The 17,635-nt window shown below is 45.9% G+C and overlaps 1 protein-coding gene across 1 annotated transcript; it reads left to right on the top strand.

Moving 5' to 3' along the window:
- Nucleotides 1–785: 785 nt before the first annotated feature.
- LOC120308818 (zinc finger protein with KRAB and SCAN domains 7-like) lies at nucleotides 786–14,914 on the top strand. Its single transcript, XM_039345338.1, has 5 exons — nucleotides 786–1,707; nucleotides 4,598–4,709; nucleotides 7,704–7,780; nucleotides 10,648–10,771; nucleotides 13,869–14,914. The coding sequence occupies exons 1-5, from the start codon at nucleotides 1,021–1,023 to the stop codon at nucleotides 14,696–14,698; spliced, it is 1,830 nt and encodes a 609-aa protein (XP_039201272.1). The 5' UTR covers nucleotides 786–1,020; the 3' UTR covers nucleotides 14,699–14,914.
- Nucleotides 14,915–17,635: the final 2,721 nt, after the last annotated feature.

The following is a 17,635-nucleotide window of genomic DNA, read 5'->3' as shown; positions in this document are numbered from 1 at the left end:
TGCAGTTTGGGCACTCAGTCTCTAAAAGGTTCGTCATCACTGGCTTAGTGAGTTGTCGATCCCAATTATCGTTAAGTAAGAACTACCTGTACCAGGAAAAAAGGAGCATGTGGATCCTCCAAGCGTTGCGGAGTAACATTCCCTCCCCCATTATATTTGACCATTGGTTACAGTAGGAGGGGACAATGGGACCTGGAGTTCATCAAAGGAGTTAAAAATAATTCTTTTCTCTACAGGATACCTCCGTGACTAGAGGTGAAATCTGTTGGGAGATTTCTGGAATGTGATGCAGTTTGTCCTACGTCCCACATGAAATGCACCGTTCAATGAAAGAGCAGCTGCCTTCCTCAAATCAATCACTTCAGCCGACTTGACAAACAAGTGGACTCTTGCTGGGCTGGTGAAGAGTCTAAACGTAGAGCAAAGATTGGTTTGATTGCTTGTTGTCACCAGGCGTGTGTGTGTGCGGGGGGGGGGTGGTATTATTGTTTTTCTCTTTTTATACTGGATTTTTTTTATTATTTGTAAGCCACCTAGAGCAGTGGTTCTCAACCTGTGGGTCGGGACCCCATTTGGGGTCGAACGACCATTTCACGGGGGTCGCCAAACAACGCAATCCGCCATTTTTTTTCCCCCTTTTCCTTAGCTGTGCTACTCCCTTTTATTCTATTGGCTTTTGAAAGCCAATAGAATAGACTCTCTTGAATAGAGTCTAATTCTATTGGCTTTCAAAAGCCAATAGGAATTGTCCAGGCTGTCTCTGCCCTGCTGAGCCTGCCAAAAGTCCCATTCTGCAAATGGTGCTGCACCAATTGAGTAGTCCTCGACTTACGACCGGTTGAGTAGTCCTCAACTTACGACCGGTTGGGGGGGTCGCGGCGTTAAAAAGGTTGAGAACCACTGGCCTAGAGTCACTGAACATGAGCAGGCGGCCGTATGAATAAATAAATCCTGTAAATAAAGATTTCTAGCCAGGAAAGGAAGTTGCGTGAAAACGGAGGCTGTGTGCGGGATGCAAAGATGAAACAATTAGACCCATTGATGGATCTGAATTTGGGGAAGGCCTTTGTTCCTGGAGAGTTTCCAGGCTGCCTAGCATCGAAACAGATCAAACGAGATCCTGAAGGAGGGCAGGCCAAGGATCGGGAAGGCCAGGGGCAGGACTCCCTAATGGCAAGGCGGCTCCCTCATTCGGTTGGGGGACAGAGGAATTCTGACCCCTGGGACGATGCCAAGACCTTTCTGATCTCCTTCGAGCAAGTCGCTGAGGCTTGCCAGTGGCCTAAAGCTGAATGGACAGCCCGGCTCCTGCCGGCACTGAGCAGAGAAGCCAGAGAAGTCTTTAATGGCCTAGAAAGCGGGGACCAAGAGGATTATGGGAAAGTCAAGGCTGCCATCTTGCGAGAGGCAACTTTCAAAATGGAGGCCCAGCGCCAGCACTTTCGCCAGTTCCGCTACCAGGAAGTTGAAGACCCACGAAGGGTTTACAGCCACCTCCGGGAGCTTTGCCACCAGTGGCTGAAGCCGGAGAGACGCACCAAGGAGCAGATCGTGGAGCTGCTGATCCTGGAGCAGTTCCTGGCCATCCTTCCCGCAGAGATCCAGAGCTGGTTCTGGGAGTGTGACCCAGAGAACTGGGTCCAGACTACAGATCTGGCGAAGGATTTCCTGATGAGCCAACCGGAGGCCAAGACATGGAAACGGCAGGTGAGATCTGGAGGTATTGGAAAAGGGGTGAGTTCATCAGCCCTTTGTAACACCTTTATATGTTACATTTGCAGGTAGTCCTCAACTTACGACCACAGCTGAGCTCAAAATTTCTGTTGTGAAATGAGACGTTGGTTAAGTGAGTTTTGCCCCATTTTACAGCCTTTCTTGCCTCAGTTGGTTTTTTTTATATATATAAGTTTTATTGATTTTCCAGTTTTATATTTGAATATTTGGAAAGTAACGTGGTGATTGGGTTAGTCAAAAGTTCAATAACAGAATCTTTAGGACATATCTCAGGTTACATCCTCAAATATTTCTTCTCTGTTTCCCTTAACATTTGCTATATCCTATTTAAGCTGGTAAGTTTCTAATTGTATCAAACTCTGTTAAGACTTCATTATCACATGTATCAATACATTTTTTTGCTGATACATATCCATATCCTGTTTTGAAGTTTTACCTAATTTTTAGTTTTCAGTTACAGTACTCCAATTTAACCTTCAATATCCAAAGTATTTAAGTTTCGGGTAAGCCAAATTTCCTTTGTCTCACTATGTAAAAATTATAATGTCTAAAATGCACATATTACTTACTTAGATATATTCCAATTTTATTTCGTAAACATTTTCTATTTCTCCCCCTAATACAGTGGTGGCGAACCTATGGCACGGGTGCCAGAGATGGCACTCAGAGGCCCTCTCTGTGGGCACCCGCGTCGTTGCCCCAGTCCTAGGCCTTCAGCTGGGTTTTATAAAACCTTTTCGCTTTAGGCCTCCACCGCCATGTGGAAAAAAAAAAAGATTTAATCAGTCAATTTCAACTTCTCGCGGGAAAAAAAAGTTCTTGCAAAGTTGGAATTGATTGATTGAACTTTTTAGTCCCACCCAGTCTGCCATTATCACTGCAGCCATACCCACCCAATGGGCCATGCCCACCCAATGGGCCACACTCACCCGGCACTCGACGATGCATAAGTGGGTTTTAGGTTGCAGTTTGGGCACTCAGTCTCTAAAAGGTTCGCCATCACTGCCCTAATACATCATCACCTTAATAATGGAGTGTCCTTTGTTATCTAAATTTTCTGGGGTGGCCAATAATTCAAGCCTATTTCCTTTCTTGCCTCAATTGTTAAGTGAATCACTGCGATTGCTAAGTTAGTACAGTGGTGGCGAACCTATGGCACGCGTGCCAGAGGCGGCACTCAGAGCCCTCTCTGTTGGCACGTGCGCCACCACCGCCAGCAGCAGGTCCATTAGGCCACCATTGCCGCCCGGAGCAGGACCCCCGCCCAGCACAGGAGGTGAAGAGACCGATTGGCAAGCTCGAGTAGAGGTGGTAGAGCAGAGGTCGCCAAACATTGTCGATTGGTGGACTGGAAGAAAAAGGAGGGGGAAGCATTTTACATGCGTTGCATGTGCGCACGGGGCCGCGAGCACGCACACGCTGCAAAGGGGGCGGGGTTAGTGCCTGCGTGATACTCACTAGCCCTGCCCTGTTCTTGCGTGGTGCGGCGCCCTGTATCTGCACCCTGCGGTGCGGTGGCGGCCGTTTTTGCGCCTTGCAGCACGGTGGCCCGTTTTTGCGCCCCTGGTTTTTGCGTGCCAGAAGCGGCCCTCAGAGGCGCCTCCCTGCCCTCCCCCCCCCCGGGGACACCACAATGCTGATGCGGCCCTGGCACTTTGCGATAAATAAGTGGGGTTTGGGTTGCGGTTTGGGCACTCGGTCTCTAAAAGGTTCGCCATCACTGAGTTAGTAACATGGTTGTTAATTGAACCTGGCGTCCCCCTTGTTTTTGCTGGTCAGAAGATGGTCAAAGGCGATCTCATGACCTTGAGTAGGGGTAGTCAACCTTGGCTCTTTTATGACTCATGGACTTCAACTCCCAGAATTCCTGGGAGCTGGCTCAGGAATTCTGGGAATTGAAGTCCACGAGTCATAAAAGAGCCAAGGTTGACTCCCCCTGACCTTGAGACACAGCAATATGAACCACTTTCCAAGCCTCTGAATTTTGATCACATGGAGATGCTGCAAAGGTCATAACTCTGAAAAAACGGCCGTAAGTCACGTTTTTCAGGGCTTTGTAACTTTGAATGGTCACTAAACCAACAGTTGTAAGTCGAGGACCACCTGTATATTATATTCCTCCTTTAAAGAGCTCCGGGAGAGACAACAGGGAGCCTGGGAGAGTCACGGAAGGAATGTTATACTAAGGAACAGCTATAACAGCTAGTCCTCCACTTACAACAGTTCGTTTAGTGACCGTTCGAAGTTACCATGACCATTTTTCCACACCTGTCACTGTTGCAGCATCCCCGTGGTCACATGATCAAAATTCAGATGCTCGGCAACTGACTCATATTTATGACCCAGTTGTCCCTAGGTTTCCTGTTTCCCTTTTGCAAACTTCTGACAGGTAAAATCAACGGGGGAAGCCAGATTTACTTAACAAGCATGTTACTAAATTTAACAACTTCCATTATTCACAAAGGTCGTAAAATGAGGCAAAACTTCCTTAACAACGGTCTCACTTACCAAAAGAAATTTTGGGCTTGTAAGCTGAGGACGACCTGTACTCTCTTATTTATGTTAATTTTAGAGACCGCCCATCTCACAGATTGACTTTGTTAGATAAGAATGATAAGCTCTGAGTTCAAATTCGCACTTGGGTGTGAAAAGTGTCACCTTTTCCTGATCTTTTTTCCCTCAGTGAAACATTCCTCATAGGACTGTTGGGTGTTTAGAAATGGCAGTTCTGTACAAACGCTTATTGTGAGGCTGTGAAATTAAAGCATTCTGAGCCAGCGCAGACCACGCAAAACCTGGGTGAAAGTATAGTTTTTGTAACATAGTCTTCAAATCTCACTGGATTTTTCCATCTCTGTTTCAGGTGCCAGTATCTCCCAAAGACAGGATAGGAGATGCACGCAATCCTGTAAGGGAAGTGCCGTTTGTGGAGAACGAAGAGCACATCCTGAGGGATTGGAGATCAACACATCCAGGTTTGTGATTTAGCACCGTTGACTTGATGTCTGATGCAAGGAAAACATTTAAGTGTGCCACATTTACAGATTACAAAGTAGATATGAAAAAGATGTAAAAACGTATGGATTTTACAAGGATCAAACTGTGTTTGATAAGATTTTGTTAACCTCAGATGAGAAATTAATCAAGAAAATGTATAACTTTTTGTTAATTTTAGATATGGAAAGTGAACAAGTGAAAGAAACAGAGACAAGATGGGCAAAAAATTTTGGCTGTAATATAGAATTAGAAAAATGACAAATGTTATGGGAGAGAAACTATAAATTAACCATGTCAACTTCATATAAAGAAAATCTGTATAAAATGTTTTATAGATGGCACCTACCAGCAGCAAGATTAGCAAAAAGGTTTAAAAATATGTCAGATAGATGTTGGAAATGTAAACATAACATAGGCGCGTATTATCACATTTGGTGGACATGTGGTAGGGCAAAGGCCTATTGGAGAAAGATACATATGTGGTTAGAAAAAATATTGGGTGAACAAGTGGATTTTAAACTTGGAACTTTTTTTACTAGGTATTATGCCTCAAAAGACTAATAAGCAGAAATTATATTTAATCTTACACATCACTAAAGCAACGAGAATAATTTTTGCACAATACTGGAAGAATGAAGGACTGCCATCAGAGGAAGAAATAATCAGGAAAATATTGGAATGTGCAGAGATGGACAGATTAACTATGAGGTTAAAAGATAAAGAAGATACAGATTACTATCAAATTTGGAACTTATTTTATTCTTGGCTAGAGAAAAGAATGAAGGATTAGGAATTGAACATGTATTAGCATAGCAAACTCCAGACAACGTTGATTGGAAAAATTAACATACGTTAAGGGGGAAAAAAATTTATATTTAAAAAAAAAAACATTTAAGTGTGCCAAATCCTATCCTTTCAAACCATTAGTGTGAGGTCACTAGATGATATTTTATTTATTTATTTATTTATGAGACTTATATACCGCTTTAAGTGCAAGCACTCTCTAAGCGGTGTACACCAGTAAGCAATGTATATATATATTTACATTGCCCCCAACAATCTGGGTCCTCATTTTACCTACCCCGGAAGGATGGAAGGCTGAGTCAACCTTGAGCTGGTGAGATTTGAACCGCTGACCTGCTGAACACAGTCAGCTAAAGTGGCCTGCAGTACTGCACTCTAACTGCTGCACCACCTGGTTTGGGTATTTTATTTAAAGTGCTTATTACATGTCCTCCGGAGAGTGAACACGGGAGCTCATGAGTGGTTTGCGTGTAAAAATTACCTTACAATTTTGCACTCACTGATACTTTATTATGGTTCATGAAAACGAGCAACACATTGTGCAACAGTCAGTTCATAGCAGAAAACAATATGCTGTCCTTGACAAACTAAGCCAGATTTCATAATTTGTCTCAGCGCAGGGGCTAAAGCAGAATTTGGCAACTCTGACAATAACACCGGTGTTAGAATCCGCAAGGAGAATTAAACTTTTTCAACATTTAATCTCAGAATTTTTTTTTTTCAAATTTGGCAACTTTTAAGACAAGCGGACTTCAGTTCTCAGAACTCCGCAGCCAGCAATGCTCACTGACAATTATTAAGCAAAGCCGTTTTTTTACGACAGAGTGGTTTTGCTGAAAAACGGAAGTAACTTCACGTTTTTGGCGCAACCGTTGTAAAGTGTGATAATAGAACTGCAAGATTCTGCAAATGGCTGTGTTGTCAAGCACCTGAAATGCGGTTGTGTGACTGCAGTGGTTGGGGGTGGGGGTGGGGGGGTGGCCATTTGGAACTTCAGAGCCAGATTATAACTTTCTTGTTCCAGGTAGGTCATAACTTTGATTGCTAAGCAACCGCTTATAAGTCAAGGATTGCCTGCACAGTTGCAATGAAAAGAATTGCTGTGTCTGCCATTTGTCCGAAATGGTATAGGGTTTCCTGCCTGAGCAGGGGGTTGGACTAGATGACCTCCAAGGTTCCTTCCAACTATTATTATTATTATTATTGATGTTGTTATTATTTATTATTTATTTATTATTATTATTATTATATAAGAAAGTGGGACAAAAGCTAGATTTAGAGCCAATTTATTGTCATAAATAAGTCTTAGCGGAAAAAAAAACTAGAATTAGAGCCCGTTTATTGCCATAAATAAGTCTTAGCGGAAAAAAACCCCTAGAATTAGAGCCAGTTTATTGCCATAAGTCTTAGCGAAAAAAACCTAGAATAAGAGCCTGTTTATTGCCATAAATCTTAGCGAAAAAAAACTAAAATGAAAGCCAATTTATTGCCGTAAATAAGTCTTAGCGGAAAAAAAAACCCCTAGAATTAGGCCCTGTTTATTGCCATAAATAAGTCCTAGAAAAGCCTATGGAGAAAATCTGTCTACTTCTGTATTTTGCTACCATCGACTTGATGGCACATAATAAACCAAAGGCCCAATTCAAGGGGAGTCCATGGGTAAGCGAAAGAACACTTTAGCTTCATTTTGGTAGTTATAATTAGCACACATTTATTTTTAATGTTATAGTTTTATTAGGTCATGTGAATGGTTATTGTATTTTATTGCAGTCAGTCCTCTTGGGCATATTTCATGGAAATGAAAAAGATAAAAATGTAAGAAATCAATCTTGTCTTCTACAGATGTCTGAAATGGTATAGGGCAGGGGTAGGCAACCTCGGCTCTTTTATGACTCGTGGACTTCAAATACCAGAATTCCTGAGCCAGCCATGCTGAGGGGAAAGGGAGAGGTTTCCAAGCTGAGCCATGCTGGCTCAGGAATTCTGGGAGTTGAAGTCCACGAGTCATAAAAGAGGCAAGGTTGCCTACCCCTGGTATAGGGTTTCCTGCCTGAGCAGGGGGTTGGACTAGATGACCTACAAAGTCCCTTCCAACTTTATTATTATTATTAATATTATTATTGTTGTTGTTTTGTTGTTGTCATTATTATTATTATTATCCTCCTTAGATAATGAGAACAGCCCCTGTAACCATCCAGTATCTCTGCCTGAGGGACAACACTTTGTTGAAACTGGACCAACTGAGGTTTGTAAACATCTGGCGGGAGGGGGGGAGGCTTCGTGACCAGCTTTCTGTAAGAGCGGCAATATTGGATAGGTAGTCCTTGACTTACAACTGTCATTGAGCCCACAATTATGATTTCAAGTCATGTTGATTATTAAGCCCATGCAGTGGTCATAAAGCGAACACCGCAATCTTTAAGCAAACGCCACAGTTATTAAATGAACCCATTAGTCGTGATGGGTGTGTTTTTTGCTGGTTTCTGGCAAAAATATTGTAAATTGTAGTCAGATCACCATGAGGCATTGCTAACAGCTATAAATGCAGCCTGGTTGCCAAGTTCCCAAACTAGTCACATGGGTGTGTGTGTGTGTGTGTTTGTGTGTGTCTTTGGAATCTAGCTCCTATCTCTTTTGTGGTGCGTCATAACTTCAAACAGTTGCTAAGCAACCGTTCATAAGGTGAACACCATTAAAAAATGGATGAAATGACATTGCTTCTCAGGTATTTTAATATTTGAATGGTCAGCAAAGGAGTAACAATACTCATATTTCTTATAATTTTTCTGAATGTTACTACAATATATGATAGAAATGTTGATTATGCTGCAATAGTCATAAGTGCAAGGACTAAGTCACTGTTTTCAGCGGTGGTTGCTAACTTTGAACGGTCGCTAAACAAATAGTTGTAAGTCGAGGACTACCTGTACGGAGAAAGATGACAGTCTCAATTAGGTACTAGAGCGTTTTCAACAGAAGCTAGATATATTTGTCGGTCCAAAAGACTTAGAACAGTGGTTCTCAACCTTTTTAATGCCGCGCCCCCCCAACTGGTCGTAAGTCGAGGACTACTCACCCTGTCATAAGTCGAGACTACTCAACTGGTGCAGCACCGTTTGCAGAATGGGACTTTTGGCAGGCTCAGCAGGGCAGAGACAGCCTGGACAATTCCTATTGGCTTTTGAAAGCCAATAGAATTAGACTCTATTCAAGAGAGTCTATTCTATTGGCTTTCAAAAGCCAATAGAATAAAAGGGAGTAGCACAGGTATGGAAAAGGGGGGGAAAAATGGCGGTCTGCGTTGTTTGGCGACCCCCGTGAAATGGTCGTTTGACCCCAAATAGGGTCCCGACCCACAGGTTGAGAACCGCTGATTTAGAAGATCCTGCACTGTGCAGGGGTTAGGCTAGATCAGGGCTTTTCAACCTTTTCACCCATTGTACCACTTTTAGGATATGGCAATATCCGAGCACCACTAGTTGCCTAGCAAGGTGTCAAAAACTTGATGGCCAAAAAAAAAAAAAAGGAAAAAAATGATAAAGTACAGGTAGTCCTTGACTTTAAATCTTGTGGAAAACGAAAAAGGACTTTTACAAAATCCAAAGGGTGAAACAGGGAGGTTTATTTTTGCACAAGGTTCAGAAGTGATAAACAGCAAATTTCTGAACAAGGGGGAGGGTCCGAACGACAGCTTTCTAGGTTTCCTTTTCTCAGGAACAAAGGGAGCATAGATGGAACCTACATTGTATAACATTCAGTTAGTTTCTCACAGGCACACAATGAATAGAGAGTTTCACTTTATACAATGTTTCTCAATATGCATTAGGTCATTCACGTATAGTTAACACAGCTTTCTTCCAGGAATTATGCAGACACATCATGTTGCTTTTAGTGATTTTTTTCATTATCGTCATTATTATTATACTTATTTTTATTCTATGTTATTCTATTTCATTCCACTTTAACAACAGTTTGCTTAGTGACTCTTAGAAGTTACAATGGCACTGAAAAAAGTGCCCCCCAAGCCACAGCCGAGCAAGACACCTGCCTGCCCGCCCGCGGCGCTCTTCCTCCTGTCCAAGATTTTCATTGTTGTGAGCATTTCTGTTGAGGATTGGCAGCGGGGGTGGAGTGGGGGGTGTTTGGTTTCCCCCCCGCCTGCTGGGTGGTTGCAGCAGGTTTTGGTCACTTCACATGACCCTGGGACACTGTGACCGTCATAAATACGAATCAGTTGCCAAGCATCTGAATGTAAATCACAAGACCCTGGAGATGCTGCAACATTCCAGCTGATTGGCGCTTCTTCTGGGCTCAGCAGAAGCACCAGGATCAGCGCCGAGCTCCAGATGGAGCCCAGCGTTGATCCTGGCGCTTCCGCTGAGCCCTGACAGCCCTGCAGCTCCAGCCATCTCTCACTCAGGCTTGTGCAGTGCTGCCACCGGTTCAGTTCATTCCCCTCCCCCACTACCACTTTTCTAGGATGGTCGCGTACCACCTGCCAGATGCCAATGTACCACTAGGTGGCTGGGTAGGTAAGTAGGTAGATATATATATATATATATATATATATATATATATATATATATATATAGAGAGAGAGAGAGAGAGAGAGAGAGAGAGAGAGAGAGAGAGAAGAGCAACAAAGACGATTAGGGGACTGGAGGCTAAAACATATAAGGAACGGTTGCTGGAATTGGGTATGTCTAGTTTAACAAAGAGAAGGACAAGGGGGGACATGATAGCAGTATTCCAATATCTCAGGGGCTGCCCTAAAGAAGAGGGAATCAAGCTATTTTCCAAAGCACCTGAAGGCAGGACAAAAAGCAATGGGTGGAAACTAATCAAGGAGAGAAGCAACCTAGAACTAAGGAGAAACTTCCTGATAGTTAGAACAATTAACCAGTGGAACAACCTGCCTCCAGAAGTGGTAAATGCTCCAACACTGGAAGTTTTTAAGAAGAGACTGGACAGCCATTTATCCGAAATGGTTTGGGTTTCCTGCCCAAGCAGGGGGTTGGACTAGATGACCTCCAAGGTCCCTTCCAACTTTACTATTACTATTATTACTATTATAAATAAAATAATCACAATTTGAGCTTCTTCTCTGCTCAGGAATCGGTGGACTTCGAGCTGTCTGTGCATTTCACTGAGGAAGAAAGCTCCTCATTGGACGCAGCCCCCAAAGCTTTTTACAAAGAGATCCTGCAAGACGGTCGTGAAAAGGGAACATCTTTGGGTAAGTAAAGAACCCCTTTCCATTACAGATAACCATCAATTTATTGACCTCAATTGAGCCTAAAATTTCTCTTGCTACGCAAAACATTTGTTAAGTGAATTTTGCTCCATGTTACGCCCTTTCTTGCCACAGTTGTTAAGTGAATCACTGCAGTTGTTAAGTTAGTAACACGGTTGTTAAGTGAACGTGGCTTCCCCATGGACTTTGCTTGTTAGAAGGTCACCAAAGTGGATCACATGACCCCAGGACATTGTACGTTATTTATCTTTGAAATTATACCTAATTTTTTTCCCCACTTCTTGTAGATTAAATAGTCTTTCTTTAAATCAGAGTTCAATTTTTGCCAGTTTTAATGGGAGTTATTAATTATTAATACAATAATAATGATAATGAAAAATCACTAAAAGAAAAATGATGTGTCTGCATAGTTACTGGAATAAAGCTGTGTAAGCAATCTGTGACTAACCAAATGTGCGGGGCATTTAGAAACATTATATGAAGCAAAACTCTCTTCATTGTATGCCTGTGAGAAACTAACGGAAGGAAATACAATGTAGATTTATGTGAACTTTTTTTTTCCTGAGAAATGGAAAGTATAAAACTGTAGTTTGAACCCACCCTCTTCGTTCAGAATTGCTGGTTGTTGATTGCTTCTGAACCTTGTGCAAAATAAATCTCTGCTAAAACCCTCTGGCATTTGTAAAAGTCTCTTACGTTTTCTACAAGAATTTGAGACACGATAGCAGTGTTCCAGTATCTGAGGGGCTGCCACAAAGAAGAGGGGGGTCACGTTATTCACCAAAGCACCAGAGGGCAGGACGAGAAACAATGGTGGGAAACTGATCAAGGAGAGAAGCAACCTGGAATTAAGGAGAAACTTCCTGACAGTTGAGGACAATCAACCAGGGGAACAGTTTGCCTTCAGAAATCGTGGGTGCTCCATCACTGGATATTTTAAGAAAGAGACTAGTTCACACATGTCAAACGCAAGGCCCGGGGGCCGGATGCGGCCCGCGAAGTGGTTTCATGTGGCCCGCAAAGCCATCATGAAAACAGTGAGGGAACGGCCCCCGCTGCCTTGGCCCTAGCCCAGGCCAGCCAGGAGCCAATGTACAATTTTGTGGTGGCCATCTTGGCACTTGCCCCAATGGACCATGCCTTGGCGCTTGCCCTGGTCCCACCCCCTTCTGCCAGAGACCCTCAGATCTGTCCCACTCCTTCCCAGGCCCCCCCACAAGCACCCTTGACGCGAATGATGTAGAGCTGGCCATGCCCACCCATTAGGCCACACCCACTCCATCCACGCCCACCCAGTAGGCCACACCCACCCTGGCCACACCCCCCCCCAGGGCAACCACAATGCTGATGTGGCCCTCAGTGAAATTGAGTTTGACACCCCGGGACTAGATAGTCACTTGTCTGAGATGTTATAGGTTCTCCTGATTGAGCAGAAGGCTGGACTAGAAGACCTCCAAGGTCCCTTCCAGTTCTATGTTATTCTAAATGATTCTAAAAAGGAAGAGGGGGGCGGCTGCAGAGGGCGGACAGGAAGTTGGCCATGCTGGGAAGGTCACTGATACAGGAAAAAGGACAGAATTTTTTTTCCCAGCCAAAGCAAAGGGTCCCCCTGGTTTGTTTGACACTTGTAATTTTGGGTACCAGTCGTGCCTTCCAGAACTAATTAACTTCGAGTCGCAAAGTACCACTGTACGGGTAGTCCTCGACTTACAACAGTTCATTTAGTGACCATTTGAAGCTACAATGGTGCTGGAAAAAAAGTGACATGACTTTTTTTTCACAGTTATGACCGTCGTAGCATTCCCACGATCACATGATCAAAATTCAGACGCTTGGCAACTGACTCATATTTATGACGGTTGCAGGATCCCAGGATTAAGTGATCCCCTTTTGAGACCTTCTGACAAACAAAGTCAATGGTGGGGGAGGGGAAGCCAGATTCACTTAACAACCAGGTCTCTAATTTAACAACTGTACTGATTCAGTTAATAACTGTGGCAAGAAAGGTCGCAAAACAGGGCAAAATTCATTCATTTAACAATTGTCCCGTTTAGATAACCTTTATTGTCATTTTTTTTTTACTGTGGGCACAACAGCGCACATCAAAAATGAAGTTTAGTTGCCCGCTCTCCAAGTGAAACACATGCATGACACACACCTACACATATTACGTACAACATATGTATAGACCCACACCCCTACATATACATAACAAATAAATATTAAATACTGTCCATCTTGAATATATAATGCAGTGATGGCGAACCTTTTAGAGACCGAGTGCCCAAAAACTGGCCCCGCCCCTGCCCACTCCCACTCTGCCCCCCCCCATCCCCTGCCCCACCTGCCCACAGGACCACTCACCACCTCCAGGGCCTGCCACAGATCGCCCAGGCAACCCAGCAGCGCTATGGCGGCCACACCCTCTGCCCGCGCCCTGCAGCATCAACTGCATGATGGGGTATGAGGGCAGAGTCTTGTCTACGCTGCCTGGCTGCCATGTCAGCCGAGGTGGCGCAGCAGTTAGAGTGTAGTACTGCAGGCCACTTTAGCTGACTGTTCAGCAGGTCAGCGGTTCAAATCTCACCGGCTCAAGGTTGACTCAGCCTTCCATCCTTCCGAGGTAGGTAAAATGAGGACCCAGATTGTTGGGGGCAATGTAAATATATATATACAATGCTTACTGGTGTACACCGCTTAGAGAATGCTTGCACTTAAAGCGGTATATAAGTCTCATAAATAAATAAATAAATAAATGTCCTTGGCTGCGCTGCTAAATGTGGGCCGCCCTCAAGGGCGACTCTCCTTCAGGGGGGCTGCTGGAGAGGAGGGGTTCGTGGGAGGAGGCCGGGCCGGGGCGACAGTGCATGTGCTCACAGAGAGGGCTCCGAGTGCCACCTCTGGCCCTATGCCATAGGTTCGCCACCACTGATATAATGGAAGGAGGAAGCTTGAGAGAAATTTTGGGCTGAATTATGATCTAAGTCAAGGACTACCTGTACTAATTACGCTGAGGACTAGCTGTATTTTCTCTTCTTTCCTCCTCTGCTTGCTTTCAATTTCTTTCCTGTTCTCTCAGATCACCTCACTGCAACCGCGATCAAGGAAGAAACGCTCCAGCCAGGCAGCCTCGAACTGGAGGGAGCGCACAAAACACAAAGGTCCTGTGGGGAAGGACTGGTGAGGCCCCTTTTCCAGAAAGGGGACACCGATTTAAACAATCCAGAGGGGAGAACGCTGCCAAGGAGGTGGCTTTGGGAACAGGGCCAGACCCTTAACCAGCATCTAACCCACATAAGTGAGCAAAAACATTCATGTCCCGAATGCGGGGAACGATTCCGCCATCAGCCGCCGACGGTCCAGCATCGGATGATCCACACCGACATTAAACCGAAGGCGCACCGGGACGTCCACACCAAGGACAAAACATCTTTCAGCTGTCCCGGCGTGGAGAAAAGCTTTACGCGCCAAACGATCGACACGGGGGAGAGGTCAGCCGCACGTAGCGCATGCGGGAGACGCTCCCGCGAGTGGATTCAGCCCAACCAGTATCCCATAATGCAAGGCGGAGAGGCGGCTTACGAGTGTCCGTTGTGCCAGAAGGAATTCCGGAGAAAAAGGAACTTGATTGCGCACCAGAAGACCCACACCGGGGAAAGGCCGCACAGCTGCTCGCAGTGTGGCAAAAGCTTCAGCGAGAAAGCCAAGCTGATTCGACACGGAAGGGTCCACACCGGAGAGAAACCGTATGCGTGTCCCACTTGCCCGAAAAGTTTCAGTCAACGAGAGACGTTGCTGAGGCACCGGAGAATCCACACGGGAGAGAAGCCGTATCGGGGTTTCGTAGGCGGGGAAGATTTTGGGCAGAGAGACACGCTGTTGCGGCATCACAGGAAGAAACTTCAGTAATGCTCGGTGAAGCTGGAAGCAAATGCGGCTGGCTCTTTGGCTTAACGACCACAATTGACCCCCCCCCCCAGATTTCTGTCGCTAAACAAGACTGTTGCTCAGTGAGTTTTGCCCCGTTTTACGATTTTCTTGCCACGCTTGTCAAGAGCTTGCTGTTTCGCTGCAAGATGGGTGGCAAATAAGTTAAATAAATAAAAAAATAAATGAATGAATGAATCACTGCAGTTGTTAAGTTAATGACATAGTTGTTAAGTGAAGTATTAGTTCAGTGGTTCTCAACCTTTTTAATGCCGCGACTCCCAACTGGTCGTAAGTCGAGGACTACTCAACTGGTGCAGCACCGTTTGCAGAATGGGACTTTTGGCGGGCTCAGCAGGGCAGAGACAGCCTGGACAATTCCTCAGCAGGGCAGAGACAGCCTGGACAATTCCTATTGGCTTTTGAAAGCCAATAGAATTAGACTCTATTCAAGAGAGTCTATTCTATTGGCTTTCAAAAGCCAATAGAATAAAAGGGAGTAGCACAGCTAAGGAAAAGGGGGAAAAAAATGGCGGACTGCGTTGTTTGGCAACCCCTGTGAAATGGTCGTTCAACCCCAAATGGGTCCCGACCCACAGGTTGAGAACCACTGTATTAGTTGTTGTTAGTTGCGAAGTCGTACCCGACCCATCGCGACCCCATGGACAAAGTTCCTCCAGGCCTTCCTGTCCTCTGCCATCTTCTGGAGTCCATTTAAGCTCATGCCTACTGCTTCAGAGACTCCATCCAGCCACCTCATTCTCTGTCATCCCATTCTTCTATTGCCCTCAATCTTTCCCAGCATTAGGCCCTTCTCCAGTGAATCCTTCCTTCTCATTAGGTGGCCAAAGTACTGGAGTTTCAACTTCAGGATCTGGCCTTCTAAAGAGCAGTCGGGGTTGATCTCTTCTAGGACTGACCGGTTTGACCGCCTTGCAGTCCAGGGGACTCGCAGTAGTCTTCTCCAGCGCCACAGTTCAAAGACCTCAATTCTTTGGTGCTCAGCCTTTCTTATGGTTGAATTTCTTAGTACCACTTTATACAACCTTAGTATAAGACACACCTGGAATACTGCAACCAATTTTGTTCACCGCATTACAAAAAAAAGCTGTTGAGTTTTTGGAAAAAGTTCAGAGAAGAGCAGCTAAGATGATCCAAGGCCTGGAGACTTTGAAGAAGGGCTGCAGGATTTGAGTATGGCTAATCTAGAGCAGGGTGTCCCCAACCCCCAGTCTGTGGGCCAGTACTGGGCCGCGGCATGCCAGCAACCGGTCCACACAAACAAGGAAAGCCCCATCCACAGGATGCAGGCAGCACACGAAACCACACATCCCTCTGGTCCGCGGAAAAACCTCTCTCCACGGAACCGGTCCCTGGTGCCTAAAAGGTTGAGGACCTCTGGTCTAGAGAGAAGAAAAAATAGGGGTGACTTGATAGCAGTATTCCAGTATCTGAGGGGCTGCCACGAAGAAGAGGGAGTCAACCTGTTCTCCAAAGCATATATCAGTGAGGGCAAACCTTTTAGAGCAGTGGTTCTCAACCTTTCTAATGTCGCGACCCCATAATACAGTTCCCCATGTTGTGGTGACCCCCAACCACTTATACATCACCGGGTGCCAGGGGCGTGGCCAAAGAAAAGGGGGAAAAATGGCGGACAGCCTTGTTTGGCGACCCCCGTGAAATGGTCGTTCGACCCCAAATGGGGTCCCGACCCACAGGTTGAGAACCACTGTTTTAGAGACTGTGTGCCCAAACAGCAACCCCCAAACCACTTATTTATTGCCAGGTGGGCATGGCCCACTGAGTGGGCGTGGCTGTGGTGGTCATGGCAGACTGGGTGGGCGTGGTCACCTCGATGTTGCTTGTGGGGAGGGATGCCGGTTGGGGGAGATCAAGGGGGTCTCTGGCAGGTGGGGCGATGGACAGGAGGCTCGTCCTGCGGGGTGAGGCGAGGCAAGGCGATGTAGGGTGGGGGTGCCATTGTCGCAGGGCAAGGTGAGGCAGGGGCCGGGGCGGCTGCTGCCTGACACCATCGGCCCCCGCACACAGAGGCCAGCGAGCACATGGGGGCTGACAGTGTCCGTCAGCAGCCACAGCCTGCCGGCCCCTCAATCGGCACATTCTGGGGCTTTTCAGCCCGCCACCAGCAGTTCAGAGAAGCCGCCTCTGAGCTGGAAGGCCAGCCGACAGCTGAGGAGGCAATGCAGTGGGTCATGCCCGGGAAAAGGAGAGCGTGCGAGGCCAGGAGGGATGGGATGGAGGGGAGGGAAACCAGCCATGCTGGGGTGCATCTGGTGACGTGGGACCTCGGCGAGTTAGCAGGCAGCTGGTTGAAGAGGGACAGTTGCCATCTCCAGGGCATGGTGCGTGTGCTCAGAGAGGGTTCTGAGTGCCGCCTCTGGCACGCGTGCCATAGGTTCGCCACCACTGCCCTAAACTATGTCCGTTTATTTAGATTTTTGTTTTGGGCGAATCTGAGTTACAGTGAGCCGAACCCATTTGTACTATTAGTTCCTGGTTCAACACAGAATGCAAGTCCCCAAAATATCTTGATTCAGTAACCAGGTTAAATGATGCACAAATGCAGGCAAGCCGTTTCCATATTTCTTGCACTGAGAAATTAAGAGGCCTTCCACAGCTGCAAAATGCAAATTGTCAAACCGTGTTCCTGAGTTTCCTGATGTACATCTTGGAATCAAGAATCCCTCATCCACAGTCAGGAAAAGCTTCCCAGGAATATATGTCAGGCTGGGGCTGGCCTCCTTGCCACAGTTCCACCTGCATTATATAGCAGTTAATGACTGCTTCACCGTGACCTGACACCATCAGCCCCCGCACACAGAGGCCAGTGTGCTGGGACGCATCTGGCCATGTGGGACCTCGGTGAGTTAGCGGGCAGCTGGTTGAAGAGGGACGGTT

The sequence above is a fragment of the Crotalus tigris genome, unplaced genomic scaffold, assembly GCF_016545835.1.
Source record: "Crotalus tigris isolate CLP2741 ecotype Arizona unplaced genomic scaffold, ASM1654583v1 scf7180000017950.1190679, whole genome shotgun sequence".
Taxonomy (NCBI): domain Eukaryota; kingdom Metazoa; phylum Chordata; class Lepidosauria; order Squamata; family Viperidae; genus Crotalus; species Crotalus tigris.
Note: the sequence above shows the minus strand (reverse complement) of the source record. Positions and strands in the feature narration are given on the sequence as shown.

Coding starts and splice junctions, on each gene's coding strand:
- LOC120308818 (XM_039345338.1), top strand. CDS start 1,021: ATGAAACAATTAGACCCATTGATGGATCTGAATTTGGGGAAGGCCTTT. Junction 4,710..7,703: donor TTGGAGATCAACACATCCAG/GTTTGTGATTTA, acceptor TATCCTCCTTAG/ATAATGAGAACAGCCCCTGT. Junction 7,781..10,647: donor TTGAAACTGGACCAACTGAG/GTTTGTAAACAT, acceptor TTCTCTGCTCAG/GAATCGGTGGACTTCGAGCT.